The sequence below is a fragment of the Entelurus aequoreus genome, linkage group LG24 (genome assembly GCF_033978785.1).
Source record: "Entelurus aequoreus isolate RoL-2023_Sb linkage group LG24, RoL_Eaeq_v1.1, whole genome shotgun sequence".
NCBI classification, from domain to species: domain Eukaryota; kingdom Metazoa; phylum Chordata; class Actinopteri; order Syngnathiformes; family Syngnathidae; genus Entelurus; species Entelurus aequoreus.
Genome location: NC_084754.1, coordinates 3,898,249 through 3,924,515, shown reverse-complemented (window position 1 = coordinate 3,924,515; position 26,267 = coordinate 3,898,249). Strand labels below are relative to the sequence as shown.

Here is a 26,267-nt window from a genome sequence, read left to right as displayed (position 1 = left end):
AGAACATTTCTTAACGAGCTATTGCAAGGAATTTCGGGATTTCACCATCTACGCTCCGTAATATCATCAAAAGGTTCAGAGAATTTGGAGAAATCACTACACGTAAGCGATGATATTACGGACCTTCGATCCCTCAGGCGATACTGCATCAAAAACCGACATCAGTGTGTAAAGGATATCACCACATGGGCTCAGGAACACTTCAGAAAACCACTGTCAGTAACTACAGTTTGTCGCTACATCTGTAAGTGCAAGTTAAAACTCTACTACGCAAAGCCAAAGCCATTTATCAACAACACCCAGAAACGCCGCCGGCTTCGCTGGGCCCGAGCTCATCTAAGATGGACTGATGCAAAGTGGAAAAGTGTTCTGTGGTCTGACGAGTCCACATTTCAAATTGTTTTTGTAAACTGTGGACGTCGTGTCCTCAGGACCAAAGAGGAAAATAACCATCTGGACTGTTCTGTGATGATATGGGGGTGTATTAGTGCCCAAGGCATGGGTAACTTACACATCTGTGAAGGCACCATTAATGCTGAAAGGTACATACAGGTTTTGGAGCAACATATGTTGCCATCCAAGCAAGGTTTTTTCCATGGACGCCCCTGCTTATTTCAGCAAGACAATGCCAAGCCACATTCTGCACGTGTTACAACAGCATTGCTCCATAGTAAAAGAGTGCGGGTACTAGACTGGCCTGCCTGTAGTCCAGACCTGTCTCCCATTGAAAATGTGTGGCGCAATATGAACCATAGAATACCACAACGGACACCCCGAACTGTTGAACAACTTAAGCTGTACATCAAGCAAGAATGGGAAATAATTCCACCTGAAAAGCTTCAAAAATGTGTCTCCTCAGTTCCCAAACGTTTACTGAGTGTTGTTAAAAGGAAAGGCCATGTAACACAGTGGTAAAAATGCCCCTGTGACAACTTTTTTGCAATGTGTTTCTGCCATTAAATTCTAAGTTAATGATTATTTGCAAAAAGAAAATTAACTTTCTCAGTTGGAAAATTAAGTATCTTGTCTTTGCGGTGTAGTCAATTGAATATAAGGTGATTTGCAAATCATTATATTCTGTTTTTATTTACCATTCACACAACGCGCCAACTTCACTGGTTTTGGATTTTGCAGAATACCGTCAGGTGTACCTGCTCCAAGCCCTCCGGGGAGGCCTGCCCTCTGGCCCAGGTGGTTATGCTTCACATGGAGCTGAAGTTCTGTTTCCTTCCTGAAGTCCCAGGCACAGGCTGTGCAACGAAACAGCTTCTTCTCATTGCTGTGTTTCACTGCTAAATGGACCTGAGTGACAAACAGAAGTATTACATGCCTGACTCGAGCAGGGAGTGGAAGTACAAGCTAATACTCACCTGGATGGAGACCTTGGAGTCAAAGACTTCCTGGCAGAGTGTGCAGTGGTAGAGGACAAACGTGTGCATGTCCAGCAGGTGTTTCTGCAGGTCATCCACCGAGGAGAACTGCTTATCGCAGCTCTCACACACGTACTGAGTGGACGTGGTGGTGTAGTGCACAGTCAAGTGTTGCAGCAATGCCTCCTGGGATTCGAAGTCCTCCTTGTTACACTGCGGGCACGACTGGCGCCTCAGCAGCATCTCCAGGTGCGACTTCAGGTGCGCCTGGAAACCCTCGAAGCTGGAAAACCGCAGATCGCACTGGTTGCAGGGGTAGTCCCCGTTGCTGCCTATGGAGGGGGTGGAGTCCCCTCCCAGTCTGTGGCGTTTCGAGGAGGAGATCTCTACGTCGGAGGAGGCGGGGCTTAGGTCTGCCACCTTCGCTTGTCTTTTGTTGTTCGCCAACGGAATGTTCTTGTGGTTCTCCTTGATGTGCTTGGTGAGCTTGAGGAGCGAGCCGAAGATAGGCGAGTTGGTGCAGTACGGACAGGAGTAAACCTGAACATGGGGAATAATTGGGATGTCTGAAGATTAGAGGAGGAGGAGGATTGTCACAATGAGTACCGTGTTTTGCACACCGGATTAAAAGGCGCACTTTGCTTTCTATTAGAAATGGCAACAGCGGATAATGAATGCCACATAAGAGAAAAAGAAGAAGCTTATGACTACTATTTCCATACTTGCCAACCTTGAGACCTCCGATATCGGGAGGTGGGGGAGGGGGGGGCTAACGTTCAGGGAACGGAACAATGTTTTTTTTTTTTTTTGATGACGAGCAGCTGATCAAACGGTATCGTTTAGACAGAGCGGATATTATTTTTGTCACAGATTTAATACTTTTCCATTCCTTGTTGATTTCTGCATGTGTCTGCAGTGGGCTAGTATATATAGAGCCACCCACACCAGTTTCAAATTAGTTGCCTAATTAATGAATTGGAAAGAAAATGTTATGACAGTAGCGTATGTGTGTGGCCGTGAGGTGAGTGACGTCAGTGAGTGTGTGGGCGAGAGAAGAGAGGGAGCGGTAGCGTGAGTGCCGGCGGGGACTAGTTTGTTTTGTATTATTTTGTAGTTTATTGTCAAAATATACACTCCCATTGTCCACTTAAATATTTCCAAAATATTTCTTTATTCTTAGACAAGGGATTCCCTTCCGTGATTGGTCATTTCTATGGACACAGAAATGACGTCACCTAAAATTGCGTTTACGGCACATAGTAATGTCGTAATTCAGCTCTGAGTGTGACACTTAAGATTCAGTCCTACACTTCGCTGAAAGTGTGAGTAAGACGCTTGATAACTAACTTTTAAGTGCAGCTTTCAGCGAAGAATTTATTTACTCTTAAGTCAACTCTTAGCAGACTTCTTAGGAGTCATTCTAAGAAGCTTGATAAGTACGGCCCCAGATGAGTAGCCCGCTGGCCTATTCTAAAAATAGCTCAAATAGCAGCACTTACCAGTGAGCTGCCTCTATTTTTAAAATGTTATTTATCTACTAGAAAGCTGGTCTCGCTTTGCCCGACATTTTTAATTCTAAGAGAGACAAAACTCAAATAAAATTTGAAAATCCAAGAAAATATTTTAAAGACTTGGTCTTCACTTGTTTAAATAAATTCATTAATTTTTTTACTTTGCTTCTTATAACTTTCAGAAAGACAATTTTAGAGAAAAAATACAACCTTAAAAATGATTTTAGGATTTTTAAACACATATACCTTTTTACCTTTTAAATTCCTTCCTCTTCTTTCCTGACAATTTAAATCAATGTTCAAGTAATTTTTTTTATTTTATTGTAAAGAATAATAAATACATTTTAATTGAATTCTTCATTTTAGCTTCTGTATTTTCGACGAAGAATATTTGAGAAATATTTCTTCAAATTTATTAGGATTAAAATTCAAAAAAATCTAGAAAATCTGTAGAATCAAATTTAAATCTTATTTCAAAGTCTTTTGAATTTATTTAAAAAATTTTGTTCTGGAAAATCTAGAAGAAATAATGATTTGTCTTTGTTAGAAATATAGCTTGGTCCAATTTGTTATATATTCTAACAAAGTGTAGATTGGATTTTAACGTATTTAAAACATGTCATCAAAATTCTAAAATTAATCTTAATCAGGAAAAATTACTAATGATGTTCCATAAATTATTTTTTTAATTTTTTCAAAAACATTCGGATTAGCTTAGTTTTTCTTTTCTTTTTTTCGGTTGAATTTTGAATTTTAAAGAGTCGAAATTGAAGATAAACTATGTTTCAAAATTTAATTGTCATTTTTTTCGTGTTTTCTCCTCTTTTAAACCGTTCAATTAAGTGTAAATATCATTAATTATTAATAATAACATAGAGTTAAAGGTAAATTGAGAAAATTGGCTATTCCTGGCAATTTATTTAAGTGTGTATCAAACTGGTAGCCCTTCGCATTAACCAGTACCCAAGAAGTAGCTCTTGCTTTCAAAAAGGTTGGTGACCCCTGCTCTAGTGCGACTTATATATGTTTTTTTCCTTTTTTATTATGCATTTTCGGCTGGTGCGATTTATACTCCGGAGCGATTTATAATCAGAAAAATACGGTACCCTGAAAAGCGCTATACCAAATAAAATGTTTTATTATTATTATGCGTTTCCTGCTTACCTCCATGAAAGATTGGGATGCGGACTGCAGCACCGGGGACTCCAGTTTGGCCACCGCTCCACCGGACGCAGCCCTGCCCCCCACAGCCGATGTGCAGTGCGTCTGTTGAATATGTTCCGTCAACGAAGACTCCGTCAGAAATCCCATGGAACACTGGTTGCAGAAGAAGGCATGGTTCCCTTCTGTGGTGGAGTACAACAAGGTTAGCAACAATAACAAACACGGGTCTTGACACTGCACTCATTTCTATCGCACATCCCATTCACCTTATTACAAGCCCATTTTTTCCACTTCCAAACATTCTGTTTACGTTTAGAAGGGGACCTGTGATGATTTTCATCTTTTCTGGCTTGTAATTGTTGTTACAATGTTGGGCATTTGTGTTTGATTGATTGATTGAGACTTTTATTAGTAGGTTGCACAGTGAAGTACATATTCCGTACAATTGACCACTAAATGGTAACACCCGAATAAGTTTTTCAACTTGTTTAAGTCGGGGTCCACTTAAATTGATTCATGATACAGATATATACTATCATATATACTATCATCATAATACAGTCATCACACAAGATAATCACATTGAATTATTTACATTATTTACAATCAGGGGTGTGGATGGGGGGGGGGTTATGGACATCAAGTAGTGGACATAGAGAGAGAGAGAGAGAGAGATCAGAAGGCATAAGAAAAAGAAAAAGTATCTGCATTTGATTGTTTACATTTGATTATTAGCAATCCGGGGAGGGTGTTAGTTTAGGGTTGTAACTGCCTGGAGGTGAACTTTTATTGCGGTTTTGAAGGAGTATAGAGATGCCCTTTCTTTTATACCTGTTGGGAGCGCATTCCACATTGATGTGGCATAGAAAGAGAATGAGTCAAGACCTTTGTTAGTTCGGAATCTGGGTTTAACGTGGTTAGTGGAGCTCCCCCTGGTGTTGTGGTTATGGCGGTCATTTACGTTAAGGAAGTAGTTTGACATGTACTTTGGTATCAGGGAGGTGCAGCGGATTTTATAGACTAGGCTCAGTGCAAGTTGTTTAACGATGCCAACGCATCAAATCATATGCTTGAAGGCGGGTTTGGACGGCTCTGTTGGCGGGGTTTTGCAGCCTGGCTACTTAGTGACGTCACAGTGAGGCGGACATACTTACATTAAGTAAAGCTACAGCCAGAGGGGAAGGAGTTGTAGCAAGTAAAATGGCAATTACTGAATGACAGGGCGCTAGATATGAAACTTATTCCTGGCTCTTGTGGTGCACAGCATACGTCTAATAATAATTTTTTTTCTCACCCCCAAAACCCCCCCATTGTTTACCTGTATCTCACCTTTTTTGTAAGGGGCGCCGGAAGTTGGCAGACCCTTTAGCGATCCTGTTCTGTCTCCCTGTAATGTTTGTCTGATCTTGAATGGGATTGTGCTGAAAATTTAAATTTGATGAATAAAGTATTTCTGATTCTGATTGTTTTGCTTGGCAAAAGGTATCGGTTCAAATATTGGTCGGAGTCAAGATGGTCTGTAGATTTACTGTATGTGTTATTTATGTGAAAATTTTAATTTTGCACCAAAATAAATAATCATTAAATTATGTATTTCCCACAAACTCGTTTTAGTGTAAAACATGCATCAAATTAAATTTAAGTTTGATCAAAAAAGTATAAAAATGTTACACATTAATAAAAAAAAAACGTGTGAATATTTGTTTTGTAATTGAGTGCGGGTAAAAATGTTGCTTAAAGCAGTGGTTCTCAACTTTTTTTCAGTGATGTACCCCCCGTGAATTTTTTTTAAATTCAAGTACCCCCTAATCAGAGCAAAGCATTTTTGGTTGAAAAAAAGAGATAAAGAAGTAAAATACAGCACTATGTCATCAGTTTCTGATTTATTAAATTGAATAACAGTGCAAAATATTGCTCATTTGTTGTGGTCTTTCTTGAACTATTTGGAAAAAAAGATATAAAAATAACTAAAAACTTGTTGAAAAATAAACTAGTGATTCAATTATAAATTAAGATGTCTACACATAGAAGTAATCAACTTAAAGTGCCCTCTTTGGGGATTGTAATAGAGATCCATCTGGATTCATGAACTTCATTCTAAACATTTCTTCACAAAAAAAGAAATCTTTAACATCAATATTTATGGAACATGTCCACAGAAAATCTAGCTTTCAACACTAAATATTGCATTGTTGCATTTCTTTTCACAGTTCTTTTTGACAGACATTTAAAAAAAATCTCACGTTCCCCTTGGCATACCTTCAAGTACCCCCAGGGGTACGCGTACCCCCATTTGAGAACCACTGGCTTAAAGCCCCAATTTAGCCCTGGTACGATAAAGTATTATTTTTATCCACTGTATTTTTCGGAGTATAAGTCGCTCCGGAGTATAAGTCGCACCGGCCGAAAATGCATAATAAAGAAGGAAAAAAAAACATATATAAGTCGCACTGGAGTATAAGTCGCATTTTTTGGGGAAATGTATTTGCTAAAAGCCAACACCAAGAATAGACATTTGAAAGGCAATTTAAAATAAATAAAGAATAGTGAACAACAGGCTGAATAAGTGTACGTTATATGAGGCATAAATAACCAACTGGTATGTTAACGTAACATATTATGGTAAGAGTCATTCAAATAACTATAACATATAGATCATGCTATACGTTTACCAAACAATCTGTCACTCCTAATCGCTAAATCCCATGAAATCTTATACGTCTAGTCTCTTACGTGAATGAGATAAATAATAGTATTTGATATTTTACGGTAATGTCTTAATAATTTCACACATAAGTCGCTCCCGAGTATAAGTCGCACCCCCTGGGGGTGAAAAAAACTGCGACTTATAGTCCGAAAAATACGGTATATCTAATAATGCAACAGATATTATATCATCATACATTTGAAACATTTTTGGGGGTAAAAACATACGTAAATATCTACTTAGCTAAGCGAGTTATCCATCAAATTGTACACTGTAAACATGACAATATATACACTACCGTTCAAAAGTTTGGGGTCACATTGAAATGTTCTTATTTTTGAAGGAAAAGCACTGTACTTTTCAATGAAGATAAATAATATTAATTAATAATAATATTATTTGATATTTTACGGTAATGTGTTAATAATTTCACACATAAGTCGCTCCTGAGGATAAGTCGCACCCCCGGCCAAACTATGAAAAAAACTGCGATTCATAGTCCGAAAAATACGGTAATCCTGGCATGTGCATGACAACACTGATGTGCAACATGCAATGACAAAAATGCAGGTAATTTAGTTTTTTTATCCATTGCTGCGTGTGCAGGTGTACGTAATGTTGTGACCTGGTGGATATACACTACCGTTCAAAAGTTTGGGGTCACCCAAACAATTTAGTGGAATAGCCTTCATTTCTAAGAACAAGAATAGACTGTCGAGTTTCAGATGAAAGTTCTCTTTTTCTGGCCATTTTGAGCGTTTAATTGACCCCACAAATGTGATGCTCCAGAAACTCAAATCTGCTCAAAAGAAGGTCAGTTTTGTAGCTTCTGTAACGAGCTAAAGTGTTTTCAGATGTGCGAACATGATTGCACAAGGGTTTTCTAATCATCAATTAGCCTTCTGAGCCAATGAGCAAACACATTGTACCATTAGAACACTGGAGTGATAGTTGCTGGAAATGGGCCTCTATACACCTATGTAGATATTGCACCAAAAACCAGACATTTGCAGCTAGAATAGTCATTTAGCACATTAGCAATGTATAGAGTGTATTTCTTTCAAGTTAAGACTAGTTTAAAGTTATCTTCATTGAAAAGTACAGTGCTTTTCCTTCAAAAATAAGGACATTTCAATGTGACCCCAAACTATTGAACGGTAGTGTGTATATAATGTTTATGAAGTTTTGAAAAATAGCAAAAGCGATATATATTTGAAAAGGGTATAATTTTTGCAATCTGGTTCACGCCTTCACAATCAAACATTTTGCAGACAGACTCAAAAGATGGGTTATAAACAGGGCCGGCCCGTGGCATAGGCCGTATAGGCAAATGCTAAGGGCGCCGTCCATCAGGGGGCGCCACGCCAGTGCCACAAATGTTGGAGGAAAAAAATAAAATTAAAAAGTTGGTACTATTATTTCTAAATACATAAAATAATCCCACGTTAATTAAAATGCAAAGTAAAGCCTATTTAATAGAAATATTATTTGTTAAAATCCTTACAGGTTCATTCCATGTTAAAGAGAGCATTGTTCTCACCTAATGTGGTGGAGCCCGCCATAATCCCACCAGGCAGACAGTGGGACACTCGGATGTGTTCTTGCAGAGAGTTGATGTCCCCAAACATGTCTGGACAGTAGTTACAGTGGAACGCTGTCACATTAGTGAACTGCAGGAGCGGAAAGGCCGCCGCCGCCGGGCTCGCGGCTCCTCCGCTGGCACGGTGAGCTTTGCGCACGTGTTCGTTGAGATTGTAGAGCGTGGGTAGCGTGTCCAGGCAGAGTTGACAGGTATGGCTCTGCTGTGGCTTATCAGCATGGATAGTCTTTAAATGGATCTCCAGCACAGCCAAGCTATTGAAATCTCTCTTTGAGCAGTACGGGCAAGAGTATGTCACTTTACCCCAGCTTCCTCCTCCACCTTTAGAGGGAGACACACACTCAGTCACTTACATGATGATCTCACAGAAGTGAATAGATCCCTCACAGTTTACTACTACAGCACTACGACTATCCATCCATCCATCCAGTTTCTACCGCTTGTCCCTTCTTTGGGGTCGCGGGGGGTGCTGGAGCCTATCTCAGCTGCATTCGGGCGGAAGGCGGGGTACACCCCAGACAAGTCGCCACCTCATCGCAGGGCAGCACTACGACTATATGCATGACAATTATCTATAATTATCACTTCCAGCCAGGCTACTTTGCAGTCATTTCACTGATCAATATTCAATGTACACAGATGCATAATGAAATTAACAGTTGTTTTTAGAGATGTCCGATAATATCGGCCGATAAATGCGTTAAAATGTAATATCGGAAATTATCGGTATCGTTTTTTTTTTTATTATCTGTATCGTTTTTTTTGTTTTGTTTTGTTTTTTTGTTTTTTTTACACTCATTCACACAAAAGGGTTGTTTCTTTCTGTTATCAATATTCTGGTTCCTACATTATATATCAATATATATCAATACAGCCTGCAAGGGATACAGTCCGTAAGCACACATGATTGTGCGTGCTGCTGCTCCACTAATAGTACTAACCTTTAACAGTTAATTTTACAAATTTTCATTAATTACTAGTTTCTATGTAACTGTTTTTATATTGTTTTACTTTCTTTTTTATTCAAGAAAATGTTTTTAATTTATTTATCTTATTTTGTTTTATTAATTTTTTTTTTAAAGTACCTTATCTTCACCATACCTGGTTGTCCAAATTAGGCATAATAATTAGAGATGTCCGATAATATCGGTCTGCCGATATTATCGGCCGATAAATGCATTAAAATGTAATATCGGAAATTATCGGTATCGGGTTTTTTTATCAGTATCGTTTTTTTGTTAGTTTTTTTTTGTTATTAAATCCACAAAAAAAACACAAGATACACTTACAATTAGTGCACCAACCCAAAAAACCTCCCTCCCCCATTTACACTCATTCACACAAAAGGGTTGTTTCTTTCTGTTATCAATATTCTGGTTCCTACATTATATATCAATATATATCAATACAGTCTGCAAGGGATACAGTCCGTAAGCACACATGATTGTGCGTGCTGCTGCTCCACTAATAGTACTAACCTTTAACAGTTAATTTTACAAATTTTCATTCATTACTAGTTTCTATGTAACTGTTTTTATATTGTTTTACTTTCTTTTTTATTCAAGACAATGTGTTTAATTTATTTATCTTATTTTATTAATTATTTTTTTTTAAAGTACCTTATCTTCACCATACCTGGTTGTCCAAAATAGGCATAATAATGTGTTAATTCCACGACTGTATATATCGGTTGATATCGGTATCGGTAATTAAAGAGTTGGACAATATCGGCATATCGGCAAAAAGCCATTATCGGACATCCCTAATTGCAGGGTATAGTGATCTATACCACTATACAAGCTGTACACTGTCTACTTTCTATAGTATTTGCCTTTGAGAATTATATTTTAATAAAATACCTACTGGAATGTGTGTGGTGCAAATCACCTCCACCCGGATGTCCCAAGCTTATCCCGATTTCCTCCCCGCTGTCGTTTCCTCTTCTGCGGCCTCGTTCGCTGCCCTGGCTGGGCTTGAGGGTTGAGTCGGGCGTGGATCCTCTCTCCAGGCTGGCACTGGAGTCTGGGGTAGCCGAACTCATCGAAGCAACGCTCCCCAGTGCAGGGTCAGGGCTGGCAGCGCTGTGGATGGAGGAGTCAGGTTGGCGGTGGCTGTCAAGGTGGCAGTAGACATCCTCAACAGAGGGGAATTGTTCGGAACAAACAGGACATCTGCAGAGAAAAACAGCAAACCATTAACAAGAGGGAAGATCAAATACATTATGGGCATATTGTATTTATATAAACTTCAACTGATGAAATGATGAGTGGTTTTATTTGTTTTCATTTCGAGTATTCATGGATGTAATTGTAAATATGTACCCTGTAATTCCAAAACCCGAAACCAGTGAAGTCGGCACGTTGTGTAAATGGTAAATAAAAACAGAATACAATGATTTGCAAATCCTTTTCAACTTATATTCAATTGAATAGACGGCAAAGACAAGATATTTAACGTTCAAACTGGTAAACATTGTTATTTTTTTGCAAATATTAGCACGTTTGGAATTTGATGCCTGCAGCGTGTTTCAAAAAAGCTGGCACAAGTGGCAAAAAATACTGAAAAAGTTGAGGAATGCTCATCAAACACTTGTTTGGAACATCTCACGGGTGAACAGGCTGATTGGGAACAGGTGGGGGCCACAAACAAAGATGGGGCGAGGGTTTACCACTTTGTCAACAAATGCCTGAGCAAATTGTCCAACAGTTTAAGAACAACATTTCTCAACCAGCTATTGCAAGGAATTTAGGGATTTTACCATCTACGCTCCGTAATATCATCAGAAGGTTCAGAGAATCTGGATAAATCACTGCATGTAAGCGATGATATTAAGGACTTTCGATCCCTCAGGTGGTACTGCATCAAAAAGCGACATCAGTGTGTAAAGGATATCACCACATGGGCTCAGGAACACTTCAGAAAACCACTGTCAGTAACTACAATTTGTCGCTTCATCTGTAAGTGCAAGTTACAACTCTACTATGCAAAGCCAAAGCCATTTATCAACAACACCCAGAAACGCTTCGCTGGGTCCGAGCTCATCGAAAATGGACTGATGCAAAGTGGAAAAGTGTTCTGTGGTCTGACGAGTCCACATTTCAAATAGTTTTTTGGAAACTGTGGGCGTTGTGTCCTCCGGACCAAAGAGGAAAAGAACCATTCGGACTGTTATGGGCGCAAAGTTGAAAAGCCAGCATGTGTGATGGTATGGGGGTGTATTAGTGCCCAAGACATGGGTAACTTACACATCTGTGAAGGCACCATTAATGCTGAAAGGTACGCACAGGTTTTGGAGCAACATATGTTGCCATCCACGCAACGTTATCATGGACGCCCCTGCTTATTTCAGCAAGATAATGCCAAGCCACGTGTTACAACAGCGTGGCTTCATAGTAAGAGTGCAGGTACTAGACTGGCCTGCCTGTAGTCCAGACCTGTCTCACATTGCAAATGTGGGATGCAATATGAAGCCTAAAATACGACAACAGAGAACAACTTAAGCTGTACATCAAGCAAGAATGGGAAAGAATTCCACCTGAAAAGCTTCAAAAATGTGTCGTCTCAGTTTACAAATGTTTACTGAGTGTTGTTAAAAGGAAAGGCCATGTAACAAAGTGGTAAAAATGCACCTGTGCCAACTTTTTTGCAATGTGTTGCTGCCATTAAATTCTAAGTTAATGATTATTTGCAAAAAAAAAAACAAGTTTCTCAGATCGAACATTAAGTATCTTGTCTTTGCAGTCTATTCAATTGAATATAAGTTGAAAAGGATTTGCAAATCGTATTGTTTTTATTCACCATTTACACAACGTGCCTACTTCACTGGTTTTGGGTTTTGTACATCGTAAATATTGTTATATAAGGTTCTAATACAGGGGTCACCAACGCGGTGCCCGCGGGCACCAGGTAGCCCGTAAGGACCAGATGAGTAGCCCGCTGGCCTGTTCTAAAAATAGCTCAAATAGCAGCACTTACCAGTGAGCTGCCTCTATTTTTTAAATTGTATTTATTTACTAGCAAGCTGGTCTCGCTTTGCCCGACATTTTTAATTCTAAGAGAGACAAAACTCAAATAGAATTTGAAAATGCAAGAAAATATTTTAAAGACTTGGTCTTCACTTGTTTAAATAAATTCATTATTTTTTTTACTTTGCTTCTTATAACTTTCAGAAAGACAATTTTAGAGAAAAAATACAACCTTAAAAATGATTTTAGGATTTTTAAACACATATACCTTTTTACCTTTTAAATTCCTTCCTCTTCTTTCCTGGCAATTTAAATCAATGTTCAAGTAAATTTATTTATTTTTTATTGTAAAGAATAATAAATAAATTTTAATTTAATTCTTCATTTTAGCTTCTGTTTTTTTGACGAAGAATATTTGTGAAATATTTCTTCAAACTTATTATGATTAAAATTCAAAAAAATTATTCTGGCAAATCTAGAAAATCTGTAGAATGAAATTTAAATGTTATTTCAAAGTCTTTTGCATTTCTTTTAAAATTTTTGTTCTGGAAAATCTAGAAGAAATAATGATTTGTCTTTGTTAGAAATATAGCTTGGTCCAATTTGTTATAAATTCTAACAAAGTGTAGATTGGATTTTAACCTATTTAAAACATGTCATCAAAATTCTAAAATTAATCTTAATCAGGAAAAATTACTAATGATGTTCCATAAATTGTTTTATTTTAAGTTTTTCTCTTCTTTTTTTCGGTTGAATTTTAAAGAGTCGAAATTGAAGATAAACTATGTTTCAAAATTTAATTGTCATTTTTTTCGTGTTTTCTCCTCTTTTGAAACCGTTCAATTAAGTGTAAATATAATTAATTATTAATAATAACATAGAGTTAAAGGTAAATTGAGCAAATTGGCTATTTCTGGCAATTTATTTAAGTGTGTATCAAACTGGTAGCCCTTCGCATTAATCAGTACCCAAGAAGTAGCTCTTGCTTTCAAAAAGGTTGGTGACCCCTGTCCTAATGTATTATGTTGTTGATGAAGAATCAGATTGTTTTGAAGGAAGTGGGTTAAAAGAGTCGATCTTTACTTGTGTTTGCGGTTGGCATGCTGCGTTTCAATATGAGTGACGAGCGAGCCCTCGTCCAGAAAGATCTCAGGACAGTGGATGCACTGCAAGTCGGCGCGGTCGGACAGCTGAGGGTGTCTGGTCAGGACGTGTTTCTCCAGCTCGTCGGTCTGGCTGAAGGTCTCCTCGCAGTAATCGCACATGTACAAGTCCTGTTCCAGGTCAACCTCGCCTCCAGCACCCTTCTTCCCGCCATCTTTTTCGCTCCTCAGTGCAAGGTGCTCTCTGTTCTTTCGGTGAGCCTGACACACGCAGAGAGCAGTTAGATGTCTTCACAAAAGTGGGACATTAAAGTTGCACAAATATGTTGTTTTTGTTAATGCAACAATGGTACTTTGCTTTTGTACGCCCTTCTTTTTGTATGAGTAGCTGAACATTTGAACCAAATGGTTTTTTTAAATACCGTCTTGGTTACCTCGCGGTCTGACAACACAAACAACAAACTAATCTGTCTTCCCACACATACACTACCGTTCAAAAGTTTGGGGTCAACCAAACAATTTTGTGTTTGAGTCTTCATTTCTAAGAACAAGAATAGACTGTCGAGTTTCAGATGAAAGTTCTCTTTTTCTGGCCATTTTGAGCGTTTCATTGAGCCCACAAATGTGATGCTCCAGAAACTCAATCTGCTCAAAGGAAGGTCAGTTTTGTAGCTTCTGTAACGAGCTAAAGTGTTTTCAGATGTGTGAACATGATTGCACAAGGGTTTTCTAATCATCAATTAGCCTTCTGAGCCAATGAGCAAACACATTGTACCATTAGAACACTGGAGTGATAGTTGCTGGAAATACACCTGTGTAGATATTGCACCAAAAAGCAGACATTTGCAGCTAGAATAGTCATTTAGCACATTAGCAATGTATAGAGTGTATTTCTTTCAAGTTAAGACTAGTTTCAAGTTATCTTCATTGAAAAGTACAGTGCTTTTCCTTCAAAAATAAGGACATTTCAATGTGACCCCAAACTTTTGAATGGTAGTGTAATTCAGTGCCTAAACGAAGAATCATCTATGATTTTCTGTGTTTGCTTTATTAAGTACAGGCCACAATGGGGCCAAAGAAAGTTGCGAGTGCAAGCACTTTGAAAAAGGTCATGACAAACACTGTCTCCACTCCTCGTAAAAAAAATTGTGCCTGGAACTGATTTTGTTTTGGGCCTGAGCGTAGGTAAAGTAATGTATTACTTTGATTGAACTTGAACACTTTACTACCTCTGACATGTTTGAAAGATACAGTACGACTAAATATTTTATGAACAAAATATTGCAACATATCTGAAAAGGAGTAGGAAGAAGCAGAGGCTTATCCAATCCTAGCCCGTCTTCAGCTCTCAGCAAAACTGCTCGCTAATGATCTGCTTATTTCCTGCTTTGTATATGTATATACACTACCGTTCAAAAGTTTGGGGTCACATTGAAATGTCCTTATTTTTGAAGGAAAAGCACTGTACTTTTCAATGAAGATAACTTTAAACTAGTCTTAACTTGAAAGAAATACACTCTATACATTGCTAATGTGGTAAATGACTATTCTAGCTGCAAATGTCTGCTTTTTGGTGCAATATCTACATAGGTGTATTTCCAGCAACTATCACTCCAGTGTTCTAATGGTACAATGTGTTTGCTCATTGGCTCAGATGATGATTGATGATTAGAAAACCCTTGTGCAATCATGTTCACACATCTGAAAACAGTTTAGCTCGTTACAGAAGCTACAAAACTGACCTTCCTTTGAGCAGATTGAGTTTCTGGAGCATCACATTTGTGGGCTCAATTAACACTAGAAGTCCCAGCATTTTTCTGTCTACCTAGAAGACCCAGAGAGGGGTCATTTGGCCCGACGCTTTTCCCGAATACACTAATCACTCATTTTGTTATGGTAATGAGGCTGTTAGGGGCAGTTTGTCTAGGTAGACAGAAAAATTATACATGTGGGAAATGCCAAAAGGAGCAATGGCAGTGCCAGGATTGTGAGTGACTGCTCAAATGTATGTCAGTCACGTTTACATGGACATGGTTTTTCATTCTTTGTAAATATGCTTTTTTCTTTGTAAATTTTTTTTTTTTAAACTATTTTTGGCACACAAAAATAACAATTGCTTCTGCAACAACCCTCCACACCAAAACTGGGAAAACAGTTGCTTTTTCATTCTTTGTAAATATGTTTTGTTTTGTATTTTTTTTAACAATAAATGTCAGAGTGTTGATCCCTTCATTCTGTTGATCCTTGCAAAAACACACACAACCTACCTCAGAACTAAAGCTTGAGCTGTAAGGTCCCCTCCCCCACACAGGCTCAAGTGGCCCCCTGCCGTGTGCCACTAACAGCCACATTTTCATAACAAAAGGAGTGTCCACAGGGGGGACTAGGGGTCAAATGACCCTCTTGTGTGTTTTCTAGGTAAAAATGTCAATTGACCCTTCTCTGGGACTTCGCGTGTTAAACGCTCAAAATGGCCAGAAAAAGAGAACTTTCATCTGAAACTCGACAGTCTATTCTTGTTCTTAGAAATGAAGGCTATTCCACAAAATTGTTTGGGTGACCCCAAACTTTTGAACGGTAGTGTATATATGTAAACATATTTATAAGGATGTAACAGTATCCAAATCTCACAGTACAATACTTTCACTATATTAAGGCTACGGTACGATATTACTGTCGTATTGTCTTAAAAAATAAAGGCTTGGTAAGAATGCCATGGTGTGTACAATGAAGTAATAGGAATGAATAGGAATGTTTAGGATAAACATACTTACTGTGATTGAACACTAACATAATACTCAAATATTTGAATCATATTTAGTTCTAAAAACAAGTATTTTCAAGTGCAAAGAATAGTGCAGGAACATAAAGTGTTTTAAGTAGCTTGAGTTGAGTGTCTTTGAACTGACTGATTTTAACAAGTGTAAAACTATAATGTACACTTTAGTGTTTTTCAACCTTTAACTTCCTAAAAAGCATTGTCCTCTGCAGTGGACATTTCTGTATTGTCAGAAGAATAACTGACAATTTCACTTTTAATAATGTAAATACCTCATGAATTGATGTTTGGCCCTAAATGGCTTATTTGTTTCACATCAAGGATATTTGTTTTTCGGTTAAAGGCCTACTGAAATGATTTTTTTTCAATTTAAACGGGAATAGCAGATCCATTCTATGTGTCATACTTGATCATTTCGCGATATTGCCATATTTTTGCTGAAAGGATTTAGTAGAGAAAATCGACGATAAAGTTCGCAACTTTTGCTCGCTGATAAAAAAAGCCTTGCCTGTACCGGAAGTAGCGTGACGTCACAGGAGCTAGTATTCCTCACAATTCCCCGTTGTTTACAATGGAGCGAGAGATTCGGACCGAGAAAGTGATGATTACCCCATTAATTTGAGCGAGGATGAAAGATTCGTAGATGAGGAACGTTACAGTGAAGGACTTGAGAGGCAGTGCAGGACGTATCTTTTTTCGCTCTGACCGTAACTTAGGTACAAGCTGGCTCATTGGATTCCACACTCTCTCCTTTTTCTATTGTGGATCACAGATTTGTATTTTAATCCACCTGGGATACTATATCCTCTTGAAAATGAGAGTCGAGCACGCAAAATAGACATTTAAAGTGACTTTTATCTCCACGACAATACATCGGTGACACACTTAGCTACTGAGCTAACGTGATAGCATCGTTCTCAAATGAAGATAGAAACAAAAGAAATAAACCCCTGACTGGAAGGATAGACAGAAGATCAACAATACTATTAAAACATGTACATGTAACTACACGGTTAAAAATTCTCAGCCTGGTAAGGCTTAACAATGCTGTTGCTAACGACGCTAAAGCTAATTTAGCAACTTAGCAACCGGACCTCACAGAACTATGATAAAACATTAGCGCTCCACCTACGCCAGCCAGCCCTCATCTTCCCATCAACAGCCGTGCTCACCTGCGTTCCAGCGATCGACGGCGCGACGAAGGACTTCACCCGTGGGTTTGGCGGCAAGCATCGGCTAGGCGTAGTAAGTAGTCCTTGTTGTGTTGCTGTAAGTATTGTACTTAGCCGCTAATACACCGATCGATCCCACCTACAACGTTCTTCTTTGCAGCCTCCATTGTTCATTAAACAAATTGCAAAAGATTCACCAACACAGATGTCCAGAATACTGTGGAATTTTGTCGAAGAAAACAAGAGGTTTTTGTATCGGGTTGATGGGGTCCAACCACTTCCGTGGATTTTGTGACGTCACGCGCATAAGTCATATCCAAAGGAGTTTTTCAACAGGAAGTGTGGCGGGAATTTTAAAATGTCACTTTATAAGTTAACCCGGCCGTATTGGCATGTGTTGCAATGTTAAGATTTCATCATTGATATATAAACTATCAGACTGCGTGGTCGCTAGTAGTGGCTTTCAGTAGGCCTTTAAGGTTCATCAAGATGCTTACTCGAAATCCTCATTGTAAACGTTGCGGTGTGCAGTGTTTTGTTATTTTTGCATGTCCGTGCTTCAACACGAGAACTTGGGCCAACAGGAAATAACTGCTTGTCCGCTCATAATTCAGACCGACGAGAAAGTTTTTTTTTCTCTTCTATCGTTTTTGTGTTCATGGTAAAAAACCAAAATGGGGTCCATACTTCTGATTTCAACTCCGCAGGAGGATCATTGCTCTGCTCTCCCACACTGTGCAAGGGATCATGGGAGATATGGTTTACTTCAATAGCGCCAGAAAATCCTACATTGGCGGGAGCACTCCGAGTTCTCGTTTGATACCGTTGTATACCACAACTTTATTGTCTGCAGAGCGACTCCAGGTCTATAGAAACAACATAACACGGACTTCACATTGACCCCCACCCGCACCCTACGCCTTGGCCACCGCTTAACGCAGACTTGGGCCACATGCGGCCCATTAAAATGTTAAATCCGGCCCACCGGACGTTCTACATAATTTTTTTTTAAACCTGTAGCCGACATTATAATGTGCAGTGTTGTTTTTAAATGACCGTAAGTCTTGAACTATAGAAAGTATTTAAATGGTCGAAATCTGCGTTTTTGGGTGTTGTACCAGTTATTACGGTAATCTACGTCACAGCAGCTCAGACAGGACAAAACAGAGTGGGCGGGGTTTGTTTTCAGAGCAGCCAGCCCGAAACGCCTGTGTCAGAAACGGATGCGGAAGCAGGTTTTTACAACAAATTTCTGCATAAAAGTGATAATATATCATATTGTAGGTGTTTATTACCCTTGTTTGTTACATTTTTGTTGTGTTTTGCTTGATTGTAAATGATGTCTATGGAGGAGCTGGTCTGAGAAGTAAAAAATGTTGTTAATATTCAGTGTTTTATTGTTCATAGTTAATATTGTCAATCCCACTTTCTTTATTTTCATGTACATTTTGGGTGTCCCATTCAGTAAAAAACTGTAAAATTCCATTCCGTTTTTTTGAGGTGGTCTGTCATAACTTTTTTTTAAATTCTATCGGACATTGTGACTTTTGGTATTAGTGTTCCTATAAAAAAGGGACCCAAACACACATACTGTACAGCAGATTTTTACAGCTAAATGTGAATATATAATTTATACACACATACACATTGGGCCCCCCCAGACACCTTTTTTTCACTCAATGTGTCCCCCAGAGTCAAAATATTTGCCCAGCTCTTAGGTGTGACGGACGGCTGTTGCAAGTCTCGTGGTGGCTATAAGGCTTTTTTCCTGGCCCCAGACTGAGCCCCTCATATAGAAACCTAGTCTGGGATTGATTTTCTTTTAATCATCTTCACCCCCTCCTTCATTTTTTGTACAATTATGTCTTTTTCAAACCTTTCGGAAAATGTTCACCGTATTTTTCGGAGTATAAGTCGCTCCGGCCGAAAATGCATAATAAAGAAGGAAAAAAACATATATAAGTCGCACTGGAGTATAAGTCGCATTTTTTGGGGACATTTATTTGATAATACCCAACACTAAGAATAGACATTTGAAAGGCAATTTAAAATAAATAAAGAATAGTGAACAACAGACTGAATAAGTGTACGTTATATGTAGGGATGATACTCGAAACCGGTTTTCCCGGTTGTTCGATAAGAAAAGAACCGAGTCCTCGGACTCTAATCCCTTTTTGAGAACCGGTACCCGTTATCGAGACCACTATAGTAAAGAAAAGAGTTGGTTCTTTATTCGAATCCCTCGGAACGAATCCCGTCCCGACCAGAAATGCTCCGTGGGACATCACAATAATTGACGTCACGTAGCTCAGTCATTAGGCGCAGATAGCGAAAGCAGGAAAACAATGGACGGGAAAAAGCGCTCCAAGGTGTAATAAAGTTCAAAACAAAAGGTATATTTCAATGAATAACTTTACTGAGAGATTTGAGCAGGGTACAAACTCATGAAGAACACTTTTACGACCCACCGGAAACATAGCAACCAGGCTAGCAACGCACCTCCTTTACGGCAGCTGGCGCAACCTTCTTAAAGCAACAGCAGCACATACATATATATACAACATATCTCCCTTTTTTAACTTTTGTTTTTCACACTGTTGTCTGTCTAATTATAAATAATGCAGACGAGGCGTGTTGGCTGAGTTCTTGACGTTTACTTTCACGGGTGACGACATGCAACAACACTTTTCGGGGCTACCGCGCATGCTCGTCACTCCCGTTGCATGCTGGGTAGTGTAGTTGTTATATTCCCTAGCTCGTAACATCTTTCCCCCCTATAAAGAAATAATGTTAACTCAATAAAGTGTATTTCTTTTTTTAGCTTTAACTTTTCATTTTTTTAGCATTGTAACCACATTTGCAAACAACTTTTCTCTTCATAGAATTTTCTTTCTTTCTTTAAAGTGCAAAAATGTCAAAGCATCATAACAAACAGTTATGTCAAATAGCAGCAGAAGTGCACTTTTTGGAGAGCTGTATTATTTCCAGTTTTGTGCCCAAGGGACTGATTTTATTTAACACTATATTATTATTTATACACCTATAGTGATCAATCAATCAATCAATCAATGTTTATTTATATAGCCCTAAATCACAAGTGTCTCAAAGGGCTGTACAAGCCACGACGACATCCTCGGTACAGAGCCCACCCCAGTGGGACGTCAATGTGAATGACTATGAGAAACCTTGGAGAGGACCGCATATGTGGGTACAGAGACAGGTTGTTTTTGTGTTACTGTATATATTTGTTTTTCTGAAAAATCCCACTTAATATACTTTGGGTAACAACAGTCAATGTTTATTTATTTTATTTTATTTTTTTAGGGGGGGTAACAATCAATATTTATTTATTTATTTATTAGATTTTATTTTTTTAGGTGGGTAACAGTCAATATTTATTTATTTATTAGATTTTATTTTTTTAGGTGGGTAACAGTCAATATTTATTTATTTATTAGATTTTATTTTTTTAGGGGGGGTAACAGTCAATATTTATTTATTTATTAGATTAAATTGTTTTCTTATATAATAAAAGTGAGCTTTTGTTAAACCAAATATTGTGTGTTTTTTTCCATATACAACAACCTATCTGGACTCCATAAGAGAATCCATAAGGAATCGGTTCGATAAGAGGCTTCAATAATAGACTTGAACTCGATAATTTCTTATCAAACATCATCCCTAGTTATATGAGGCATAAATAACCAACTGAGAAGGTGCCTGGTATGTTAACGTAACATATTATGGTAAGAGTCATTGAAATAACTATAACATATAGAACATGCTATACAATCTGTCACTCCTAAATCCCATGAAATCTTATACGTCTAGTCTCTTACGTGAATGAGCTAAATAATATTATTTGATATTTTACGCTAATGTGTTAATCATTTCACACATAAGTCGCTCCTGAGTATAAGTCGCACCCCCGGCCAAACTATGAAAAAAAACTGCGTCTTATAGTCGGAAAAATACGGCACTACCAAAAAGCAAGGTAGCACTGTACTTAAACCCTCCAATGAGGCAGTAAGCGTACCTGCATGTGGCTCTGCAGCGATGAAGTGGAGGAGAATCCTCGTTTGCACACGCTGCACTTAAACGGTTTGCTGGAGCTATATTTGTGTGGAGGGAAAACCCCCACCAAGAGGTCAATCCAAAGCAACACCTTTTCATTTGAAAACAAACATTTCGTGCGCATGGCAGCTAAGAGAGGGTTCACCTGTGTGTCTTGAGATGGATCTTTAGATGATCTGAGCGAGAAAATGCAGCTTCACACTCTTGACAACTGTACTTCTTATCCCCTGTATTGGTGACAGATAGAGAAGGGAGCACAGTTAGTATGTGGAAAGTTGGTACGCTACATTACTAAATGGACAAAGGAAAATAAAATCCACAATGATGATTCCCGGGCCGACCTGTATGGAGTTTGACATGGCGGTCTCTGCTCCTCTTGTGCTTAAAGAGGCGGCTGCAAAAGGTGCACTTGAAAGGCAGCTTGTCGCTGTGTATCTGCTCGTGACGCTTCAGGTAGCTCAGCCGGCTGAACAATGACAGAACAGGAAAAGGTGACGTTAATGTGGGGTTGTGTTTTGGTCTTTTTAACACTTTAAGACTGTGGTTCTCAATTATTTTCTGTCACGACCCCCCTTAATTAAAATAGTGGTATTTATTTGTAGAAACTACCGTATGGTCAGGGGACAGAAAGCAACTTAACACGCAAAAATAATACACGCAATGCAAGAAAAGGTAAAGTGCCTTTGACTGTAAAAAGGCTACTTTCAACCCTGCGGATTATTAAAAAGGTCTTTTCTTCTCTAATGGCCGTAAGGTTTTGTTTTCAACAAATAGTTTTCACATCACACCAACAGAGATGCTGAAAAGGTGTGTTATTGTATGTGCTATGGTGCCATGTACTTCCTGTTCCGTGCCTTGAACCGGAAGTATAACTGTCCATAGCACTTCTGCTCAAAATAATTCTTCATTCGTCACACTAAGCAATGTTTGCAAGTTTTACAATATAACTAAAACAATAAATACATGTGTGATGCCAGTAGGAGACTTTTCATGCACATTTGTACGTGCAATCGTGATGTAATGAAGCTAGCGTCGTTAGCATTAGCAAATATACTAACATGTTAACAGGTCAGCTTTATTAACTTACAATCGCATTCTTTTTGTATTGTTTCAGTTTTGTCTGTTTAGCTCAGGAGTGGGAAAACTAGGCCGCCAAATATTAAAACAGAATTGAGCAAATATCTGTTTTGAGAATTGCCACAACAAAATTGATACTAGACTTTGACGCACTGGCAAAAAAGGGTGACCAACAACACTGCTATGTCTCTTTGAAGTTCTGATATAATACTGTTGAAAATAGATGTATTACGATTAAAATAGCCCATGTTTGTGAAGCCTACTCTTAGTTCCAACAGATATGATATGCTGTAAAAAGGCTACTTTCAACCCTGCGGATTATTAAAAAGGTCTTTTCTTCTCTAATGGCCGTAAGGTTTTGTTTTCAACAAATAGTTTTCACATCACACCAACAGAGATGCTGAAAAGGTGTGTTATTGTATGTGCTATGGTGCCATCTTTTGGACAAATTCGCTCAATGCAGGTGCTGCGGGTTGAAAATGTACTTCCTGTTCCGTGCCTTGAACCGGAATTATAACTGTCCATAGCACTTCTGCTCAAAATAATTCTTCATTCGTCACACTAAGCAATGTTTGCAAGTTTTACAATATAACTAAAACAATAAATACATGTGTGATGCCAGTAGGAGACTTTTCATGCACATTTGTACATGCAATCGTGATGTAATGAAGCTAGCGTCATTAGCATTAGCAAATATACTAACATGTTAACAGGTCAGCTTTATTAACTTACAATCGCAATCCTTTTTGTATTGTTTCAGTTTTGTCTGTTTAGCTCAGGAGTGGGAAAACTAGGCGTTGGTCCCTTTAATCCAGCCCGCCAAATATTAAAACAGAATTGAGCAAATATCTGCTTTGAGAATTGCCACAACAAAATTGATACTAGACTTTGACGCACTGGCAAAAAAGGGTGACCAACAACACTGCTATGTCTCTTTGAAGTTCTGATATAATACTGTTGAAAATAGATGTATTACGATTAAAATAGCCCGTGTTTGTGAAGCCTACTCTTAGTTCCAACAGATATGATATGCTTTGAAATGCATCATATGCTCGCCCGGCTCGTCTGTCAAATTTTAAAAGCCAATGTCGCTCCTGAGCCAAAAAGTTTGCCCACCACTGGTGTAGCTAATTAAAGAGCTAGCTTCCTCAGCTAGGAGGTCCATGATGACGACTTCTGTTTAGTTTGAAAAATACTGTAAAAATACATTAAATGGAAGTCAACACATCAAATCCAGGTAAGTAAATCCTTGTTTTGTCTTACAAGCCCTGTGTTTACGCTTCGACACTGTATTCCTCTAGCTGGACTAGATCTAACCAATCTAAGTCTAAGAGCACGAACTGATGAAGCCTACTCGGATGAGCGGCGAAATGTCTTCTTAGACAAACCATGCAGTCTAGTTGCGATGGATTGAACGCCCTGGGATGACAATGACCTGGATGAATGAGAACTTTCATAAACATACTCCTTAAACTATGTATGGCTTTGCAGGTTGAAATAATGTTCTCGGAATATCTGACAAGGTGTATAAAGACGATATTCAAACCAGGAATATACAGATGAGAGTCCCTCTGCTTTGTTATTCCCACTATTTTCCCCAATCGAGGCTATGAAGTGTGTTTTATCCGATTAATCGAACAAACTAATTGACAGATTACTCAGTTGCTAATATAATCGATAGCTGCAGCTCTAGTTGACGTTTAAACATACGATATGTCCTCTTACTGTGTTTAAAGCCAGCAAACCAGTGTTGTTTACCATTGTACTATTGAAATGAAAGCTGAAGACAAAGTTATTCAACTCTTCACCCAAGTCAGTGTTTTCAAAGATGTGAGTTTCTTAAGTATGCTTGCTTTTATGGATATGGCCTTAAACTAAATACTTTGCTATAGGGGCCGCAATTAATTTTGTCCCAACTAGATTGCTGGGTCCTTTCCTGCTCATTTTAAGGGTTTTTAAAATGATATAGGATCCCAGTGGGGCATTGTAATAACAGTGTAGATTTGCATTATTTTGCTCTCGGCCAACATGCTCGGATTCCGCAGCCTCCTACCCGATTGGACTGGTGGCTTAGAGCTGCGTAGAGACACGCCTCCTCAAACAGTTATGTGCTAATGGTTGTCAGCAAAAACTACAAAAATAATTGGATAATAGACACAAATGGGTAAATTGATTTCACTTGTATAGCGATTTTTTACCTTTAAGGTATCTAAAACGTTTGGACACTACGACCACATTCACCTACTGGGGATTCAACATCTTGCTCACGGATACTTTGACATGGTCACAGGGGGACTGAGGATCGAACATACGACCTTCAAATTGGGAGACAAACCACTCTTCCACCTGAGCCAAGATGCTAATTGGATGAATATTTGAGAATCTGGCATCAAACTGTGCTTTGTTCACAAAAGAGATGTCCATGACGTGGCGAGAGGAGCAATGATCATGAGGTTGGTCTCTAGATCCCCAGAAAACTACACAAATATTCCAGTTGCTGACTTATTCCAGTCTAGATACATGTTTTTAACATATGAAAAAACACTTCCTGGCTGCCATTTTCAAGAAAAAGCAACAAACGGTAACTCTAACTAACAACAAAGTCGTAGGAACAAAACTTGTTTGTAACCAGAGGGACCCCTTTTCTAGGGGTGTGCGATACAAACGTGATAATGCATGTTCATGACACATTCTGGCCATGTCCCGCAAAACTGAGAGCCACAAAGCTGCAATAGGTTGCAACAAATGCGTCTTCGCTGTAATGTAGTGCTAGCGAGTGCGGCTAAAGTCTGTACATCCACTCCGGTGCAGCAAGCAGCTGCCTATAATCATCAGCAATCAACGCACCTGTCGCTGATGAGAAGACCTGCCTTCTTAAGCCAGAGCAATCTGCTATCCTGTGCCAGAACGTAGCTACCTGTTCCTGTACAGTAAGCCAAAATTCTACAAGCTATATGCATACTTTCTCTCTGTGTAATCTCCCCCTCCTCCGTGTTGATTGGTCTGGTGTCCCCGTTGTCGTCTTCCAGCAGCCTACCTCCGTTCCCGAGTTACGAGCTGTGTGTCTCGTTTTCCTGTGTTCCCCAATATGTGTTGCCCAATTTGGATCTCGACCTCCCACCTGGACACGGACTTTGACGCCTCTCTATTGCCCCCGACTTCCTGCCTGCTCACGGACCTCCGAGCCAGCCTTGCCCCTCTTTGGACTTCCGCCTCTCGCTCAACACTAAACATTTAATTCCCACACATAGTCGCACACCATACACATATTTGGGTTGGTTCACACTTCATATTATCAGTGTTTCCCACACATTCATTTATTTGTGGCGGCCCGCCACGAAAGAATTACGTCCGCATCAAAAAAAAAAAAAAAAAAAAAAAATTTAAATTTAAAAAAAATAATAATTTTTTTTTTTTTTTTTTGTCCTGTCCAGCTTCTCAGGCAAATCATATAGTTGATGTAGATGCCCATATAGGCTGTTCCGATTTACTTTACAAAAGAGAAGTGTAGGATACTTCTCTTGTTGCCTTATTTGTATTTGACCATTACTGTTTTCTGTTTATTTGTTACTGACTGTGGCAGGACACCTCTGCCTCTGTTTCACTTTATGTTGCTGGTAAATAATATGGTTGTAGTAGTAGGCTAAAGTTAAATTATTTAGTATGCACTAATTAAAGGGGCAGAGCTTTAAGAGACATTTTAGCTTTTATATTTTATAAGATATATTTTTTGTAAGAACCACAA

At 38.7% G+C, this 26,267-nt stretch overlaps 1 protein-coding gene across 2 annotated transcripts in view; it reads right to left on the bottom strand.

The window, feature by feature from the left end:
* znf423 (zinc finger protein 423) overlaps positions 1–26,267 on the bottom strand; it is a 406,985-nt gene that overhangs the window by 195,698 nt on the left and 185,020 nt on the right. The window contains exons 5-13 of one of the 2 annotated variants that reach the window (XM_062036135.1): positions 21,787–21,911; positions 21,591–21,672; positions 21,408–21,483; positions 13,401–13,681; positions 10,240–10,523; positions 8,293–8,673; positions 4,046–4,227; positions 1,371–1,910; positions 1,152–1,302 (exon numbers count right to left, since the gene is read on the bottom strand). In XM_062036135.1, coding sequence (XP_061892119.1) covers positions 1,152–1,302; positions 1,371–1,910; positions 4,046–4,227; positions 8,293–8,673; positions 10,240–10,523; positions 13,401–13,681; positions 21,408–21,483; positions 21,591–21,672; positions 21,787–21,911 — 2,102 coding nt within the window. Of the gene's footprint in view, positions 1–1,151; positions 1,303–1,370; positions 1,911–4,045; positions 4,228–8,292; positions 8,674–10,215; positions 10,524–13,400; positions 13,682–21,407; positions 21,484–21,590; positions 21,673–21,786; positions 21,912–26,267 lie in introns of both variants that reach the window. The other variant, XM_062036134.1, reaches the window with a different exon arrangement.